This window comes from Drosophila yakuba, chromosome 3R, assembly GCF_016746365.2.
Source record: "Drosophila yakuba strain Tai18E2 chromosome 3R, Prin_Dyak_Tai18E2_2.1, whole genome shotgun sequence".
Classification (NCBI taxonomy): Eukaryota; Metazoa; Arthropoda; class Insecta; order Diptera; family Drosophilidae; genus Drosophila; species Drosophila yakuba.
Window position 1 is genome coordinate 30645486 of NC_052530.2, and position 19862 is coordinate 30665347.

A 19862-nucleotide genomic window follows, 5' to 3' on the forward strand; every position below is an offset into this window, starting at 1 on the left:
TGCAATAAATTCACAGGAAATGTTTTTGGGCTCATCGACCCAGGTCCTGCTGTAAGATTTGAAAAAAAACGAATAACTAGCGTTAAATGACACGCTTATATCCCACACCTCATCAACACTTATGGGGAGTGACTATGCGACAAGTTTTACACAAGAATAGTTTCCAGTAAAAGTATCTAATATTAATATTAATTAACAAGAACCAACCCAACTTTTTAATTATAGGTACATTTTTAAGGAAATCAAATAAAATTGTATTTCCAGTTAAAAGAACAACACCCTGGGGGCAAGGTCCAGTCAGGCCCTAATCCATAAGGCTTTGAATTATTAATTTTTAAGCTTTTCCGCAGCACAAAAAGAATGACCCAAAGGCCTTTGATTTGGCCTATGGGTCAGTGAAGCTAAAGTAATAGGGTGATGCGAGGGTGGTACCCTTGCTCCATATGTGCTTTCTCGCTTGAGTGCGCATTGTCAGACCCAAGTAGCTTCAGGGGAAGATTATTAAAAAGTTCCAGGGAGAAACCTCAGCACAAAGATAACAGTATATTGATTGAAAACCGCATGCATAATGCATTAATTTTTCGAACCATTTCGTTATTTCTTGTCGTGGAAGTTACAGCTCAGAAATATCAGAAGTAAAACATTTCATTTTTTTGGACCCAGAATCAATTTGTCTAACTGCCAAACGCAGAATTATAAAAAATGAAACACAAGTAATAAAAGAGAAACAAAAAAAAAGAAAGAACAGACTAGGCCAAAACGAGCTAGCTTCAACAAGCTGAAACTTTTATTCAAGTGGTGTATACCGAATAAGAATACTGTATATTTACATTGTTCCAAATTCTTCCTGCGAAGATATATGATATAGTGATCTGAAGTAAAAGTTATGTAAAAGTTTTAATAAATTGAAACTCAGAAACCAGTTTGCACAGAATCGGATGGAGGCACAGTCATACATTTTATATAGACTCGGCTGTTTAAACTGATCAAGAATTTACATATGTATATGTATACTTCTTATAGTCGTGTCTACCTTCACCACGTTGCAAAATAATGACTGAGATCATATATCCTTTGCAAGGGTATACATTTTCGCTGCAGGCCTTCTGACAACTGACAGTTTTTGTTCCCGGTTACATTATTTTCTTTACATTTTGGCAACGCCCAGGAATTTAAAAACATTGTAAGGAAGTCATGGTAGAGACAAAGATATTGGAATTTTAGGATCTTAGCTTTGCGAGCGTCATTCTGACGTTAGGCTGCCAAAAATTATGCATGTGCATACCTAAATAATCTTAATTACCACAGATCGGTTCAATTTTTGAGTACTTGTGGTATACTCGCTAAAATGCGGTAGCTGCGGCAAAACACGGCCACGCCTAATTGTTAGATTGATAACTAAAAAGGTGGCCAATATTTTCGCTATTTAGCTCAAAATTTATATATTCTACAATTAAATTGTTTAATTTCTTTAGTATATGAAACATTATATAGGGTCACTGATACTTGATATCCTGACTGCGACCGACCGGCTTAATTAGGCAGAAAACTAATTTCATAATTTGCTGCCAAACAAAAAGATCAGTGATTTCGGGTGAAGATAAGAAAACGTGCTGACCGCGCATTTGGTTATTTTGCTTTTATGATGCATAATTTAATTAATATACATTACGCTGGCATAGGCAAATATTATTTGGGAATTACCGCAGCTGGCGAACGATATAGTTTGACAACCTCTGTTTATCGCACCCAGATACATACATACTTATGTACATATTAGTTTAACTTTAGTAGTTTTTAATTTTGTAGTCCGAATTAGCAAGGCAAATTTGTGCAAGTGACAGGCCAGCCAGTTTTTCTTTCAATAATGAAGCTAATGCTAATTAACACGATGCACATGAATTTTCAGGCCCGCACATTCAGAAAACCAGGGCACATTTCCGGTTCCGATTTGCATTATTCGCTAAATGGAAGGAATTGCGTTTCCATGCATATTGCAAATTTGTTTGATTTTATGGCTAAGTTTGTCTGACTTTGCCCATTGTTATGCATAATTCATTGAAGCGCGTGGTAATAAGAGACTTCCCGGCAGTTCCACAAAATAAATGCTAAGCCCCTATAGTTTTTGATTTTCCATAAACGTAATTCGAGCCAGAATGGCTTAGATAAATTAATCAAAGTATAAAAGCATGCAGTGTTAAGCCGTAAAAAACTATTTCATTTTAAAAAAGAACATAATTTAAACAGAAAACTATAATCGATCTTCTCGATTTAATACATATACCACAGCCTATGCGGAATTATTAATTACTACATACCACGAAGAACTAACATGAGTGCCCCAAATATGGATTGTGAACAGCGCAGCGATATAGAGCGTGTCTACGGCTGGATCGCCAATCTTTGCAACAAAGAAACGCGTTTTTGGGCCATGTTGGAGCTATGCGAAAGGCGCAGCCACATCGACAGCCTAGGACTCTTGCTGTGGCATTCCTTTGGAGCTGTAAGTGGTTTGCTGCAAGAGATTGTGTCAATATATCCGGCCATTTATCAAGATATTGAATTAACCGGCCAACACTCACACCGGATTTGCACTGCCATTGGGCTGATTCAGGCCATGGCCTCACATCCCTTCATTGGTATTCAACTCATACGATGCCAATTCATGTGCTATTTGATGCCATTGCTTAAGATGACCTCTCAAACTCGGACCGTTGAGCATGTTCGCCTCTCTGTATTAGGCGTCATTTGCGGTCTACTGAAATCAGATCATCCAGAGATCGTAGCTTATTTTTTGGGCACTGAATTGATTCCACTTATACTGCGGCAGCTGGAATTGGGTACCACAATGAGTAAGGTGCTCTGTGCATTTGTCTTGTACCGCACCCTAGAACATGAAGTAGGCTTAAAGTTTGCCAGTCGAAGACTGTCACGAAGGCTGCATCTGATCCATACTTTAGCCAGGGTTGTGCACCAACTGACACTGGAACCGGAGCCTCGAGTTCTTAAACATGTAGTAAGGATCTATTCTCGCCTAGCGGATCATCCCCAGAGTCTTGAGCTAATCCTAAAGCTATTGCCGGCACAGATTCGGAACGGCTATTTCTGCCAGGAAGGTTTAGCGGGCTTTGAGAGCGCCTCACTTGAGTTGGCCGATCTAAACCGTAAGCTGGTCACTAAACATGAGAAAAAGGACAAAGGTAAGGGCTCGTAAAATTTACAGGATCCTTTTGTTAATTATATTCCTATTAGCTAATGATGACACCATGCCGGAAAAGCATTAAATGTAAATTTCACGCCTCCTTAGGTTTCCTTCCCCTAATCGTCCTTATTAATGTGTACAAATGGTGAACCAATCAGATACTTTATTTGGTGGCAAGAGTAATCCATGTAAATTTCATTTATATTTCTACTGCATATCTTTGGTTGGAGGATATGTAAGGGTTCCCTGGGAGCATTAAGTTGGCATAATGCAATAAACAGATCGTAAATATTTTGATACCATTTTTCCACCGTAATTGACTCGACGTTACTTTGAATGTCAAACAATAAATTCAATTTCGAATCAATAGCCCCGAAAATAAAAACTCAGTGGCACACACACATGGCAGTTACCCTAAACCCTTTCACGCACGTGTTTGGCTCATGGCTCGACTTTTGACATGTATACTTAGTGAAATAATCGAATGAACAAAATATAGAAGGAAACGCTTTCCTTGAAGTAAAACTGGCATTGTAAGCCAAGGCAAGCGGAAAATAAATGCAAAAGGCGATAGACGATAAGTATTTAGAACAGAAAGAAACATCAGGCTATCATATGACTTATGCATACAAAAAATCGATTTCTGAAGAATTTATAAACCTAATACTAAGGCCATTAAAATGTTTACAAATTGTAAAATAACTAGACTTGCGTTTAAGATCCACCTGATTAAACATGTTGCACTCAAATAATCTCTGAATATCAAGGAACAAAAAAGATAAGTAAAGTAGGGTAAAATAAGCCCAAAAGCCATTTCGTATTTCTTTTACAGGGGACAAATTGAAATCTATAAAAATGGTATCTTGACGGTTAGAAAAAGCCTAAGTGTTTATCGGAGGTAGAAGGAACGTATGCAAAGTGGCTCAAGCAGGGAATAAACAGCCAGGCAACAACAATGACAGTCAAACAATGCAAATCAATTTAAATTTTCATCTCACATGACGCAGTCGATGAAGAAGGGCCGGGAAGCTAGGGCGCAAAAATGTTCAGAAAATGCGTGAGAAAATCAGAAAAGCAACCGCAATCTCTCACCAAATTGTTTCGAGGGTCGCCCTTGCCTTTTTTCGCTCTCCTTTAGCTTTGCCACGCAACTCAATCATAAGTAAATATCTGGCTCGCACACACGCACGTGAAAAAAGACGCAGCTTATTATGCCCACGGGTAAAATATAAAGGGAATACATATATAGAAGCAGACAGTTTAGCGGCTGAAAAGTAGCGCGTTGGCAGGCAAGACACGTTCTAATAGATTTTTTTCAGCCTCTCGCCTTTTGACGCCTGACAGGCCATACAAGTAACACATGTTGTCTTTGTTTGGCTTCCTGTCACACACAAGGATGAAGAAAAGGAATCCGTCACTTGCATAAAAAATTATATTTTCACTGCGTCAAATATAGGTTAGTTTTTTTTATTTCACTTCGCTACAAATCTCGTTAACATTAATAAAATTTAAGTTGTCAAGTTAAAAAATTATTCAGTAATTTAATATCTTTCACATTTTCGATTTTTCTTAAGCATTCTTAAATCAATAAACAAAACTCCTAAATTTATTTATTTATTTAAAACCATTAACATTTTAGTTTTTTTTCAAGTGTTCTGAGCTCACGAAACTAAACTCCTAATTTTAGCCTGAAGATTTAGTTTTCGCCTTTTGACAAAAGGACGCGCTCCGTTTTAAAATCAAAAAGGATTTTAAGACACAAATGGGCATTGATTAGCCAGGCGGATAGGGTGGCATCCATACATATACCATACATATACATATGAGCATCAATCTATGCAAATTGCTTGCAATTGACTGGCAACCAAATCCGAAAATTATGCCATCAGCGCTCCACGGACAACAATGAAGATGAACAGCGCTTCTGACTGGTAATCGCAATCGAAGCTGCTGGATTTGACAGGAGGGGAAACCTGACGAAGATAGCCAGCGGGTGGTAAAAGGTACCAAGAGCAGGAAGAGAGCCAGAGCCGGAAGCTGGCATACAACTAATTGGACATCCGTTGGCCCCGGCGCTCATCGACCAGGACCAGGACCGGAACAAGGGCAAGGTAGCGTCAACTTAAGAATTCTTTTCCACTGACTTTCTTTCTTCTACTCCTGAGTTGTGCGCTACGTTATTAACACCATATTAGGTAAAAGGCCGAGGGCCTTAGAAACGAAAACGGAGCTAGAAGGTCCTCATGCCTGGCAGTTGACGTTGGGACCTGCCAATTCGATTCTAGCTATATGTCCGTTGCGACACAAAACAACCTGAGGAGCTCGAATTGCCGGTGTCGATTGGCTTGATTTAATTGAAGCCGATTTCCCAGCTGGAATCTGCAGCCCAGGCCACCAGCAGGGCAACCTCATTAGATCAATCCATGTCCTAGCTCACGTCCTGCTACGCTGCCGCTTATCAGAAAAACGTGGACGGGATGCAGCGCCGCTTTTTACAGTAATTTATTTTTGTAAGTAGTCACACTATTACGACCTTAACCGCATGCGTTTAAAGTCCCGTATTTATCGGACGCCACAACAAAGCGGCTAAGAGATCAATGGGCTTGCCAGAGCTTTCAGTTCAAAAGTTCTGCGACGGAAACCACTTCAAAAGCAGCCTTTCAGTGGTGCAGCACTGCTTCTTTGACACCTGCCTGTAGTTAACAGACCACCCCTTTGGTAATTCATTAGCTACCCGCATCATCTTGTTGGCCCGCTTTATGCCTAACACTCTTAAGCTAAATTAAGTTTTGATAATTCCTAATAATCTATTCAACCAAGTTTTCAAAAATGTTTGTTCACTTGGCTGCCGTTCTGAGTGGTTTTAATGGGTGTGTTAGTAATGGCTAGAAGCACGGACCAGGGAGGCACACTTTTGTTTTGCTGGCTCCTTTCCTTTAAAGCGAATTGAATTTCGAAATTTTCTTAGATTCGAATTGTAAGATAGCTAGAAACTTATTAGATCGGAAAACAAAAAAGCACACACAAAAGTTTTGCGGTGCCTTCGCTAGTTAACACTGTTCGAAAATGTTACGTAAAATAAAAATATTAAACAATTTTATTTTAAGTTTAGAGTATCGCAAGTTAATTATAATACAATAATTTACCTTGAAGGCAGATCAAGCTTTGTTATGGTAGTAATAGAGCATGTAAAATAAGTGCATAATAATTTTACATTACGAGTGTAAACTTTTTGACCTCAACGGTGTCATAGCTCAAAATTTTGAGAGAGGGAATGAAGAAGCTTGTTTTGGAATTACATATATATTATTTTGGATTTGAATCAATCCAATACTTATTATACTTTTATAATAAAAAACATTTTCCTATTTTTTTCTCGGTGTAATGGCTTTGAACAACTTTTCTGCCAACAACTATTGTTCAAAAGTTTTCAATTGAGAATATTAATTTAGCCGATATACATGGGCGAGGGAGCGGTCGGAAAAGCAAAACAAACGGTACAAGTTTTGCGGTTGCACAGCCCAAAAACAACCAAAAGAGAAAACCGGTGGGGGCGGATCAGGTACGATACGTTATGAAGGATGTTCATCGTCGACCTCAATGCGACAAGGTGCCGGCTTAATGTGGTTTTTGTGGCGCACTTTCTATTAGGCTATCGGAAGTATAATCAAGAACACTCTTCTCCTCACACCCACTAGCCGCACACCGCCATGAGTATTCCACCATCGGGTACAACCACTCAGCGACGCACACGCTCTTTGGGCCAATTAGCAATGTGTCCAACGAAGCTGGCTGTGGGCATGGATTTGTTGTGGCGAAATGAAGTGGAGCCCAATAATTAGGGGTTGGAATTATTTCGAGTACGGTAAATAACTCTGTTAGTTGTCATTTTAATTTATGTAGAAGAACACACACTTTCAAATAGCTAGCAAGCAAGCTAATATAAAAAAAAAGCAAAAATCGTTTTTGCGTATAATTCAAAATATTAAGAATGCAGAATTCTAATTAGTCATTACTTTTGCTCACAAAATAATTTTCCTTTTCTAATTTCTAAATTTAAGAATGATCTTACAATCTTAATTTATCTAAAATACATGGCTTTTGCTTTTGCGTGTATGTATACAAGAGAAATTGAGTACGAATCTTATTAAGCCGCTGGGCACACAGTACAGTCTCCAGCGCGTGTTCACCTGCAGGGAATTAGCATGCAAAGCCGTACCCCACCAGAACAGCACCCCCAGAGAGAGGGGGCCGGTCAGGTTATGAACATTGCGCTCATCATCGAAGGCCCGCCGGCTAAACTGGCGGATGGCAGACGGCAGCTGTTCGAGTGCCCATTCTCTCACCCACGCCTCTGGAGTTCTGTCCGAAAAATGTTTTCCCCTACATTTGCATGGTAAAACGGCTACACGGAGTGGTGGTCAATTTGAGCTCGTAGTGTTGTACTACACTGAAAGCCCATTCAATCACGCAAGGACTGAAAAACGCCACCAAAAGTTCTAAGGAAGAGAACAGACAAGATGTTTTTATGATCCTTGATCCTTGCAAATATTTTACTGAAAATATTCCTTCAAAAGTCGTCGTCAGCGAAATAAATTAAATTTGTTCTTAGGTCATTTTTTTATGAATTCTTAAATTACTATACCAATTCCAAAAAAGATGAACGGCATACATATATTAAAATATAAGTAAAAAAAAATAAAGTTAGGTGTAATGTTTTCTTTTTAAAAAGTGAAACATATTTCTTTAGTGTAACGCATATCCCATTCAATCATAGACGACGGAGAGTCAAAGGAACTTTGAAGCCTGGAACCAGAACCAGAAAGGGAAACTAAACCATGGCAGGACCTGAATCTCGAACTGAGACTGGGCACACCGGTAACAACTGTCCAAAACAGAAGCTGTTCGCCTCACATTTGCTTTGTTTCATGCTAGGTACACATGTTTGTTACCTGCGTGGAGGCGGAAGCTGGTGGCAGAGGTTGGCAATGGAGCTAGCGCAGCTTGTTTCCGGTCCACCAGACCATGCAATACGAGAAAAGAAAGCAATTGGGCGCCTGCAGTACACTGTTGCATTTCCAGTGAAATGCCTGAGTTGTGGGTTAGATATAGTTGAGAAACTCAGGGTACGTGGTGCGGGGTACGGGGTACGTTACATGTTTTTTGTCGAGATAGTTGAGTAACTCACTGATAGTTTTTGGTGCGGGGTGCTAAATGCTAAAATATTATTCTAAATTATTGCTCTATATTATTCTAAATTTAAATATTATTCTAAAATCATTTTTATAATTATATTTTATAATTAAATAATATGAAAAATAATATTAAAATAAGAGACAAGAAATTTCGTGCGGGGTGTTCCGAATTCAACGAGATATGGCATTCCACTTTTGGACAAATATTTTGCGTATTATTTTTTATCATTTTTTATGCGGGTTGTGGGTTGCGTAGTGCGGGGTATACGGGGTGCGGGGTGTGGGGTGTGGGGTGCGATTAAATACAATACATGACAGACGGACGGACATGGCCAGATCGACTCGGCTATTGATCCTGATCAAGAATATACATATGTACTTTATATGGTCGGAAACGCTTCCTTCTGCCTGTTACATACTTTTCAACGAATCTAGTATACCCTTTTACTCTACGAGTAACGGGTATAATAAGGAATGAGGGCCACACTTCTTCGGCTCCTTCTCCTTTACAGCTTCCTTCGACTGAGAGTGCCCCTGTTATAGCTTCTGTGTAATCCGCTTAAGGAACTCAACAGGAACGGAAGCCGGAAATGAAAACCATACAGTATACAATGCAACAGTGAGAGAAAGGTGAGGTCGTCTCGGCAAAAGACAGAAAACGACCCCGGAACAATGAAGAATTGAATTGTATTATGTTGGTTGAGGTCAAGCAAAGAGTTCCGCAGCTTGTTTTGCTTCTTTTTCACTGACAAAAACAAATAGGTCATTCACACTTTACAATACAATCCTAATATAAAGAAGTAAAGTAAAATATGTAGGGAATAAATAAGGAATTTATGAAGTAATTTTATGATTTTTTTTAATATAAAATATTAGGCCCCATTGTTTTAAGTGATGATAGAAAGGAGTTGAAAAGGAATTACGGCTCTTAGGCCGTAGCGGAAATGAATAACTGCGAGGTTGAGCGACAGTATCCTTGAATCTCATAAGATGGCTAGCTGACACGAGCTCACCGAATTCTCCCAAAATGTGTTACGCCTCTGGTGCGTTTAGGTTTAAGTGAAAAGTAAGACAAACAACAAGTTGCTTTTCATTTGCTTTATCCCGCTCGCCAATCATCTCACCTAGCTTATATTATTACGCCCTTATTTAATTAAATGTGTATTGATCTTGAAATTTATTAATATTCACATATATTTTAATTCATGAATTTTTGTCCTTTTTATTATTGCAAATTTTATTCAATAGTTCACATTAACATTATACAGAAATGGTATTTAGTCACTTTTTCAAAAAACTTTCAATTTATCTCGTTCCAATGCGTGGATTAAAAATGCAATCATTAATTATTACGTAAGTGGTGCAACGATACTGACATATACAAATTAAGAAGAATCGCTGAAGTCCTCAACTATCAGATACCCGTTACTCTTTACTTTATTTTACATACATTAGGAGTTAATTATATACTGAACACTGAAGTCATTGGCAACGCTTTGCCTTAAGCCATAACTTTTGAAATTAACATATTTAAAAATTAACTAAATCATATAAATGTTTTCGGAACGTTTCACTAACGTAGCAAAATTTTGGGCGTAGAGTGGCTAACGGTTGGAGTATTAAGGTGTTACTAGAATCTGCAGGTTCAACCACAAATCTGTAGCTCCCATGGTTCACTTTTAACAGACAGACAGATAGACAGGTAATGAAGGCTGACACTGACTTGGCATTAACACATCTGGTAAGCCCATTGACCTTACGAGTAACGGGTATGGTAAAGATATTTGGAATTTATAAATATGTTTGCAATTGCAATGCAAATTCATTATTTATTCATGGTTTCGTTCGAATAGGGCTCATATACAAAATATTAATTATTTCATAGACACGTTGGAGGGTTGGGATTATCATGGCATGGAAATTTATCGATATAACTTTCTAAAATAAAAATTTAAATTGTTGTTATAAGAACTTCGCCTACCAAGTATTATTATGCATTAAAAGCATAGTTTATTAGATTAAAGCTTTTCAGACATAGTCTTTCCAAGAAGTCCACTCTTTCTTCCTCTCTCATGGAGCTCCAACGTGTCAGTCAAAGATGTTATTGTTCCTTCTTATTTTTCATGCATTTTTTTTTTAACACTAAACAAACAACATTCAATCTTTCGCTTTCGTTTCAATTTTGTTTATATATTAATCATGAGTAGGTAGGTAGTTATTTCATATTATGTTTGGTTCGCTTGCTTGATGCGTGGACTACCGTGGCAAATGTTAAATCGCCTAGTTGTATACATACATTAAATTAAATATTTATCAAATTGAATGCATCGCAGATCCAGACAAAAACGTATTTTAAAAATAAATGGGACATTTTTTTTCAATTTTTTGTGCTAGCTTTACACATATAAATATATATGCCTTTTTTGAGCTGGCTTTAAAGGTTTTAACCACTTAACCAGCTACACATGTAAATATATATGCTATTTTTTAAAAGGTATTATCAAAACGATTACAACTTATGTTAAAAGTTAGCTTAGCTTCCTAAAAATTACGCCAGTTTAAAAAATAATAAAAACATGTAACTCACAGTACAAAAGTGTTGTTGCTCATATTGCAGTTGGACCCGTTGAACACGATAATTACGCTAGATTGATAGTTTCTGTGATTCTTTCTGCAATATCATTGCAATATTTTTATCGGAAACTAAATGCGAATTGTTCTTCTTAATTCATATATTTTTTTTAAGCATTTGATAATAATTTTACGAAGACCGAAAAAAAGACACAGCTGTTAAAAAAAAACTATTTGAGTTTTTGTTTGTTTTGAAAAACTATTTATGGTGTAATTTATATGTTCAGGTGGTTCAACTGCAGAAAAGATCGTTACAACTTTTCACTTGCTGATATTGTTTAGGGGACACGCTTATATATATTATTTTCGATTTAAATGCTTCACACTTGCTGGTATGTTCTAATCTCTTTATACATTTATAATACTCACATTATGTTATATAATGCACCTTTCCTGTTCACATTTGAATATTTGTTTATAAATATTAATTGCTCTAAACTTTTTGGAATTTGTTTTACTATATTTGTATACATTTAACAAGTTTGTGATGCACGTTAATATAAGTGAAGTTATATCTCTTTCCAATATTTTTCATTTAAAAATTAAAAATACAAACCTATACATTGAGTGTATACTAATTCCACATGTACACGTGCTATAAAAGAGAATTTATATAATAATATAAATTTTGACCACATAAACATTGTTTCAATGATTTGTGTTGCTTGGGGCATCCTAGAGCAATAAAATTTAATTTCAGCTTAAGTTCGCAATTTAACCCTCAATTTCAATTATTTGTATTTTTACTTCTATAAAAGAAATCATATTTCGTCATCTCTTGTTTGGTTTACATTTGGAAATGTTATGATCACGTTTTGAAATTTTAACTCTAAAATAGTTTTACGAATTTATTACTTGTGTAGCATTTTTCGTTGACGAATTTCGATTCGGACCTTGTTAAGTTAAGAAAGAAATTGGTGTTCTAAGTAATTCTGTCCTACACGAAAGGTATTTTCCAAAAGTGTTTGAAAAATGATAAGCTATTTTAGCCTGTCAAGGCTCGCATCGTGTAGACTTTTGCCAAAAGCGGTTTTAATAACAAAGAGCTTGAATCTTTAACACAAATCCGTAAGAAAAATCAGTAAATTAGTGTTTTAGTTTAGAATGCTCTAAGGCGTGCCAAGGAAACCATTTCACTTTCAATTACAAGAGAGAACGTTATAGTTGATTTCGAAGAGTATCAATTTCCCGTTACCAAGCTAGTGGTGTAGCTAGAAAGAAATTTTACAGAGTAGACGCGGCTATCTTCTGAAACAAACAAGGGCTGCGTCTACGTCTCTAAAAACTGCATTCTAGCTTAACTTTCTAGCTTTTATAGTTCCCAAGATCACAGCGTCCATACGGACAGACGGACATGGCCAGATTGACTCGGCTTGAGAACTTGACTAATAATTTGTATACCTTACATGGTCGGAAATGGAATCTAGTATACCCTTCCACTCTTCGAGTAACGGGCTTAATAATTCTGTGCTAAAGTTAAATTTACAAAACAATATTTGTAAGAATAGTTTTTTTTTCTATGCATGGCTTTAATTAAATAAATTCCAAACTATTGGTTTTTAGCTGTTTTGAGGTCTGGATATTTATGTTATTATTCAAGGAATACATTTTGTAAACAAAGCAGTTTTAAAATATTGAAAGAATATTAATAAAACAACCATCCCTCGAGCCATCATAAAACCAATTGTTTTATTTCTAAATAAGGATTTCATTTTCTCTATAAACTTTGGCGTAAATGTTATTTAAAGTGCGTCAAGGTTTTCCGTTTAAATCTATCAACCATTTTATTATATAACAAAAACCTCATTAGTTGCATTTAAATTATCAATGTATTGCAAGGCAATGACTGTGTCCCAAAAGAGGAAAGGCGTAAAAAACATTGTTAGAATTCTTTTTGTAAATGAATTTTTGTTTTCGCGTTTTTATCATGGGATTCGGCTTTTAATAAGAAATAATATTATACAACATTTACATATCGAATACAAATTTGTGGATTTTGTGCATTCTTTCAACTTTTACAAGTGTGGCCGAAATATAGTTAACTTATGCACGTGCAATTTGTGTAGATTTTGTGTGTTGATTGGTGAAACAATTTCACATTTAAAAATTCGTACACTTTCAGCTTAAGCCCTATAGATACTAGAACATATTGCCTACACATATAAAATAGCTTATATCCAACCGTTGACCATGGCTATTGGTATAAAACTTTACATTTAACGAGTGTGCAATTTTTTTTATAGTTTTTTATAATATACAAATGCCGAAAATTATGGTAGTATTTTCTTCATATCAATTAATAGTTCGTTCTTTTCCTTTTTTATCTAGGCCTCTGTTTCAGCGCCTTTCAAGCGCAGGCGGGCAAAGTCCTCAAAAATTATGTCATCATCTTGTGCCTCCTCGTCGTCCAGCTGGATGAGATTTGTTGTGGTTGGCACATCCTGCCCGCCAGTCACCGAATCATTTTCTAAAACATCACTCATGCTTACTAACGGCAGACCCCCGCCTGCTATACTAGCCCGTGGCGATCGCTCCCCCAACAGGGGATGCTCTTCCTCCTCGGGCTTGGGGTGCATTAGTGTAAATGGCAGCTCAGCCACAAGGTCACCATTTAGCAGGGGCGAGCTAATCAGCAACTTCACCTTCACTTTGTAGTGCACCATAATACCAAGACTCTCTCGCTGGGCAGGATTGGTAATGAGAGTGCTAGACGCCAAGTTGGTGTCTTCATGCTTAAGCTGCCCGTCCAAAGCAAGGCCCCATTTATCCTTATTATTTGCCAACAGTGGGCACAACTCAAATACCTTCGACAGTGTAAATCCCGGAGCCACTTGACATCCGTCTTCTGACTCGATTTCGGCCACAACAGATTTATATTGCGCCGTCGAAAAGAGGCAAATATCCGCAAACTGCCGGACACATACCTTAATCTTTTTTACCGTCCGATTTGAGTTGTTAGCCACATGAACGTTAACCGATATTTTTTCGCCGTGGTGGTATAGTTCCTTGTCCAACGTAGCTTCCAAATGGATCTTGTTCGGCTTCATCATAAACTCCTTGCTTACTTCGATTGATGGCTGCTCACCGACTTTGGAGGGCGCGTACATGACTTTGCGAATAGTCAGACGCACCGAGTTCCGCTTGTGGGGCTTGTCCTCCACGTTCTCACCTATTAAGGATAAACATTATAAATAATGACATCAATGTATGATTATTGAAGAACCCCATGACGTTTGTATCCATATTATAGCTGGGGTGTGTCAGTAGTCTGATTCGTTAGAAATATTTGTCATTGATGTTGAGTCTATCATGGATCGGATAACAAGAATATTCATCACAAGTCCAGCGAAAATGAGTGTCATTAAAGAATGTACATGTGTACATACATATGTACATACATTTATAGACGTCTTCATTTCAACATGAACATTCGCATGTTGTCAAATAAAATCGCTTTCCATCTAATTTATCATAAATCGCATTGCGTTATAAACACGCCTACATACATATGTATATGAATAATGGGTTATCCCAAAAACATTAACGCTAGGCACATTAGATACACAATTCAACAGACGCCAAGTATATAAAAATGCTGACTCAATCGTCATGAGGGGAAGCAGAGAAGCACTATGAAATCTTGTATGCCAACTGTACAAATTTTCACATCTTTTTTTTTTTTTTTCTTTTAATTGTATTTGAAACTAAAGAAGATACAGAATAAGGAAATATTAGGTTCCTGGCTTAACTCTTAGACTGAAAAAAGACCAAGAACATTTTGTAAATCTGTTTATACCAGTACGCAAACTGTTCGTTGCTAAATTAGAATACAATTCCAAAATAAACCACAAAAATGTGTAAACAAAATAAGGTAATAGATAATAATATTTATTTAAGAAGTGGGCGTATAAAGAGGGATCACGGGCAAGTAGTAGTATGCGAGTGGATGTCCGGGTGCGAACTCAACTATGCATGAAAAACTTTTACCTTAAAACTTTTCTGCTGATCAAGCATATCTTTTTCACAACTAGTTTTTTTATTAAATAAAAAGTCTAAAATGTAAAATAAGTAGAACAAATGGGTCCCCAATAAGTATGTTGGCACACAAAACGCCACACCGCCCCAACTGCGGCGTCTGGTTAAGGCGAACAGCAACATTAACTGCGATGCAACTTCGGTCGAGTCAAATTCCAATTAGAAGTGTCGTATTTCAATTAGGTGGACGCTGCGTCATCACCTCGACGTAGTTGGATTGATTAACCCTGTGTTCCCGACCGCGTGATTCGCGTGCTAAATTGCACAAATCCACACATATAAGAAATTTACAGTCTAACTTCTAAAAAAAGCTTATTCTTATTAATTTATTGTATTGTTATTAAAAACATAAATAGCAACTGCTTTTGAGGAAAAGGTTGTATTCAGGAAAATGTTTTAATATATTGCAAAATATATTAAACGCAGTAGGTCATACTCTGTTCGAACAAATATAAGCTAACTAGACTTGTCTGTAGCGACTGCTGCAATCGCTCATCAATGATTTTGACTTTGCCTGACCGCCGTACATGGACACACCCACAAGATCGGACCCACAAAGACTCACCCACAAAGGCTTTAAGCTCGTAGTCCACTCCGCAAGATTTTCCAACATCTCCAGGAGCCGGCTGCAAGGACACTGATGCTGGGCAATAGGGCGGAACCTCAAAATAAAACGGATGGGCGTTCGGTCCCAGCTTTTTAATTAACCTCTCCTGAAGCCGGGTCATCGGACGGTCCAGCTGCATGGGTGGATAGATCTGCTCATGCGCCAGATACAGGTCCTTACGGAATGTCAATCCCAAAACATCCAGGTCTTCGCGTCCGTAGCGAAAGGCGGCAAGCACCTGGCCAAAAACCTTTCGGTCCTTTACGTACTCTGGATCAATGAACACAACGCCATCAATGGGATCCACGTGTGTGACATGGTCGACAAAGTCCCGTTTACCAAGGTAAACCGTTATTTTGCCGTTAGAGGAGCTCTTTTTAAACACCCGTGTCGCCTGGCGTCTGGAGCTGGCATCTCCACCAGTCTCGTCGCCTGCGCTTCCGCCTCCAGTGCTCCCGGCAGCTGTCACATTGGTGCTGGAGCCATTGCTCCCAATTGCTCCTCCACATCCTCCACCTCCCCCGTTCATACTTATTTAACGGTTGTGCAACTTATTCCGCTGGTGTTTCTGCTAAATTGCTCTTCGCACACACCGCTCCTTGTTTTTTGGGAACTCCGTTAAATAAATATATGTGTGCGTTGCGGGTGCTGTGCTGCAATTTAATTTTTTATGTGTATACTTGTTCCGCCATTTACCAGCACTGCTCGACAGACAATTTAAAAATACCAAGTAATATTAAATACTGACATCAAATGTACATTTCTAGTATTTATTATTTGAATTTAGTCCAAGCTAGCCGATATTTTTCGGTCTTCTTATATATCGTGTCAAACTAATAATAATTATATTCGATTTTTGTAAAGTGCGTACCCATACTAATTGACTTATAATCATTTGAGTTAACAGTTTCGCACTGCGATAATAGTTAACTTTCGAGTTGTCATTACTTCTTAGTGAAATTTTGTAGTAACTGTGACTTTTAATAGTCTAGAATACTATGAATTCCTTCATTTTGTAAAAAACAGATGTGTCGTAGGTGACCAAAATTCAATATTTGAGGAGACCAACTATATTATCTTATGTGTTAAAAATTGTAAATAAAATAATATCTCATCTTAACTAAAAAAAAGAAATATAGAATAATTAAATTATTTCTCTTTATTATTATTATTTTTTTAATTTGTTCGTATGCTTACTTTCTTATGCTAGCATTAAACGGATTCTGAACTATATGGTAGTGGAATTCGGCTATAAAAATAAGATCGAAGTGACCAGAATATTAAAGTTAATAAACTTTTTACCGATAACCACAACGGTCACACTGTTCTTTTCCTCTTTTCCACGTGCATTTCATTGAACAAAACCACGCGTTGTTCAGTCTGATCTTGACTTTATTAAATTTGACCAGAAAACACCAAAAAACTGTTAAAATGGCCCAAAAGAAAGCCGTAACCGCCAAGGGCAAAAAGGCAACGAATGGAGTGGCAAAACCTTTGGCCAAACGTGTTACGAAGTCTATTAAGGTACAGGAAGAAAAGGAGACAGTAGTCGCCAAATCGCCTTCCAAAAAATCAAAAAAACTGCCTGTAAAGGAAGTGCCGCAGTCTAGTGAAGAGGACGAATCGGATGTCGAGAAGCAAAGTGACGAACAGGCACAGGACGACAGCGACTTTGAGGTAAGCTATAGAAAAACGTGGTCTGCTGTATGGATAACTAATTTCATTTAACATGACATATATACAAAAGTATGCATATATTTACATATATATATATATATATATATATGGAGAAGAATCCATTTATCCTTCCCTATACCACGTGGTTTTAAAGATTTATAATTTTATGAGGCGAGTGGAAGGAACCACGACCCTCTGCACAATACCTGATTGGTATTGGCCTAAAACATTCAAGATTGTCTTGAGATTAGTGTTTATGAGCTTATGGTTAATTTTCAGACCGGAGAGGCAGCTGATTTCATTGAGGACGAGGCTGAGGAAGATGAAGAGGACAATAGTGACGAAGAGGAAGATGATGACGATGAGTTGGAGCCTGGTGAGGTTTCCAAAAGCGAAGGCGCGGATGAGGTAGAAAACTCAGACGATGATGATGAAGCGCCTGTAGAGAAACCAGTTTCGAAAAAATCGGAAAAAGTGTCGGAGAAAAATAGCGGAATTCCAAAAGTTCACGTCAACAAAATTCCCCAGGGAACGCCTCATAACCAGATACTTTTTGTCGCCAACCTACCAAACGGTAATGTAACTGGTTTATTATTTTTATTTGAATTTATATTTTAACTTTATATTTTTCACACAGAGTATCTCCACAAGGACTTAGTCGCATTATTTGCGAAGTTTGGACCACTTACCGCTCTGCAGCGTTTTACTAATCAAAATAATGGCAATACAGTTCTAATTGCCTTTAAAACGCCAGCTGGAGTAGAAAATGCTTTGCAGGCCAAGGCTAAAGCTTTAACCCTTGGAGACAATGTTTTGTCTGTGTCCCTGATGAGAAATAAGGAAGAGGACAACGAACGCACGGTGACAGTTGGCCTGATTGGAACCAATGTTACCAAGACAGATTTGAAGACCTATATTGAAAAGGTAGCTCCCGTGGAGTCGGTGACTTTTAGCGCTAACCGCCTTAATCCCAAAGCCTTTGTACGTTTGGTGTCGGTCGATGACGTACCAAAGGTTCTTAAACTGCACAGCACTGAGCTGTTTTCTCGCTTTATAACGGTTTGTCCATTGAAGCAAAACACGATTACAAGGACCAGTGAGCATACCTTGATTATCGAAAATGTGGGCAGACACGAGTCTTACAGCTCCGACGCTCTAGAAAAGATATTCAAAAAATTTGGTGATGTTAAAGAAGTTGACGTTTTGTGCAGCAAACAAGTTTTAGCTTTTGTCACGTTCAAGGAGTCAGATGCGGCCACAAAGGCTTTAGCTGAAGTCGATGGAAAGACTATTAATAATGTTGAGTTTAAGGTTCACCGATTCGCTGACCGGGGGAGGTCCATTCTTGTCACGAACTTGACTTCAGGTGGGTTGCCCTTTTTTTATAATAATAAATTATTCGTAGAATTATTAAAACTCATGCAAAATTATTTTAATTTCGTTGCAGTTGTCTCTGAAGCCGACCTGCGAAAAGTGTTTAACGATAGCGGCGAAATTGAAACCATCCAAATGCTGGGCAATAGAGCGATAATACAGTTCAAAGACGTTGACGGTTTCTGCAAATCTTTCTTGGCTAATGAAAGCCTTGTAAACAACATCCCCATTTTTATCGAGCCAAACTCTGCGCTAAAGCATAGATGGTTAAAACAACGCTTAGCTGCTACTGGCCAAGCCCAAGGCCCGCGTAAGTTTCAAAAGGACTTCAAGCCCAACTTTGGCAAAAAACCATTTAATAAGCGACCGGCACAGGAGAATGGTGGCAAATCGTTTAATAAAAGGGCCAGATTTTAGAACTTGGAAAACTTACCAGAATTAGATTTAAGTTGCGCAGTACCATATATACGGCCACAGCCCTATAATTCCATACAGCTTGATGTAATGGATTTAGACGATAAGAGATTCTTCTTTAAATTTTACCGGATAAATGCTATTCGTGTTTTAAACAGATGTCGATTTTTATAAGCATCGGTCATGAAACTAAATAAAAACAATGCAACCCCGGAAAAAAGTTTGTATTCAACCTTTTAGTTTTGGGTAACTAGTTATTTATTCATTAGGAAAGATTAACTATTTAAACGTCTTATTTTTGGGTAAATAGTTAATTATTCATAAAGAAAAATTTACTATTTTAATGTATTTATTATAGAATATTCAGTATATTCCGTTTTTTTTTTTGCATTATATTATATTGCAATCTATCCTTTATCTCTCAGTATATTTATGTCTCGAACCGGCTTGTGTATTTATAATTTGGTCGGCAACACAAGGGGGTATTTTGTAGGGTAAGGTTTCTCATAGACGCTTCTTTCACGTTTTACCCTTGTCACACGGTTATTTACTCGATAACCCCAGCAACTCGATATGCAATTTTGTTATCTCGCCACGGCACTCTTATAGCAACTCATCGTATACAGGTTCCTAGCTCTTCCGGATGGCTGCCCAATATACAGTTGCGCTATTGTTCAATAAGTATAGAAATGTGTAAATATCCTTTGTATAATTAATTTATTTGTAA

General features: G+C 37.5%; 3 protein-coding genes across 4 annotated transcripts; 2 read left to right on the top strand and 1 right to left on the bottom strand.

Moving 5' to 3' along the window:
- The first annotated feature begins 2150 nt into the window (after window positions 1-2150).
- Window positions 2151-3504, top strand: LOC6539063 (CCR4-NOT transcription complex subunit 9). Of its 2 annotated transcripts, XM_039376489.2 has the most exons (3): window positions 2151-3016; window positions 3089-3200; window positions 3253-3504. In XM_039376489.2, exons 1-3 carry the CDS (start codon window positions 2333-2335, stop codon window positions 3282-3284), a joined length of 828 nt encoding a protein of 275 aa, XP_039232423.1. In that variant the 5' UTR covers window positions 2151-2332; the 3' UTR covers window positions 3285-3504. The 2 variants fall into 2 exon arrangements, with proteins under 2 accessions (XP_039232423.1, XP_002099565.1); XM_002099529.4 differs by having other exon boundaries at window positions 2151-3200.
- Window positions 3505-10577: 7073 nt separating this feature from the next.
- LOC6539064 (beta-arrestin-1) lies at window positions 10578-16368 on the bottom strand. Its single transcript, XM_002099530.3, has 2 exons — window positions 15629-16368; window positions 10578-14197 (listed from the first exon to the last, which is right to left on the bottom strand). Exons 1-2 carry the CDS (start codon window positions 16197-16199, stop codon window positions 13353-13355), a joined length of 1416 nt encoding a protein of 471 aa, XP_002099566.1. The 5' UTR covers window positions 16200-16368; the 3' UTR covers window positions 10578-13352.
- Window positions 16369-17000: 632 nt separating this feature from the next.
- LOC6539065 (DNA-binding protein modulo) lies at window positions 17001-19355 on the top strand. Its single transcript, XM_002099531.3, has 4 exons — window positions 17001-17347; window positions 17627-17921; window positions 17985-18713; window positions 18795-19355. The coding sequence occupies exons 1-4, from the start codon at window positions 17102-17104 to the stop codon at window positions 19136-19138; spliced, it is 1614 nt and encodes a 537-aa protein (XP_002099567.1). The 5' UTR covers window positions 17001-17101; the 3' UTR covers window positions 19139-19355.
- The last annotated feature ends 507 nt before the right edge of the window (window positions 19356-19862 follow it).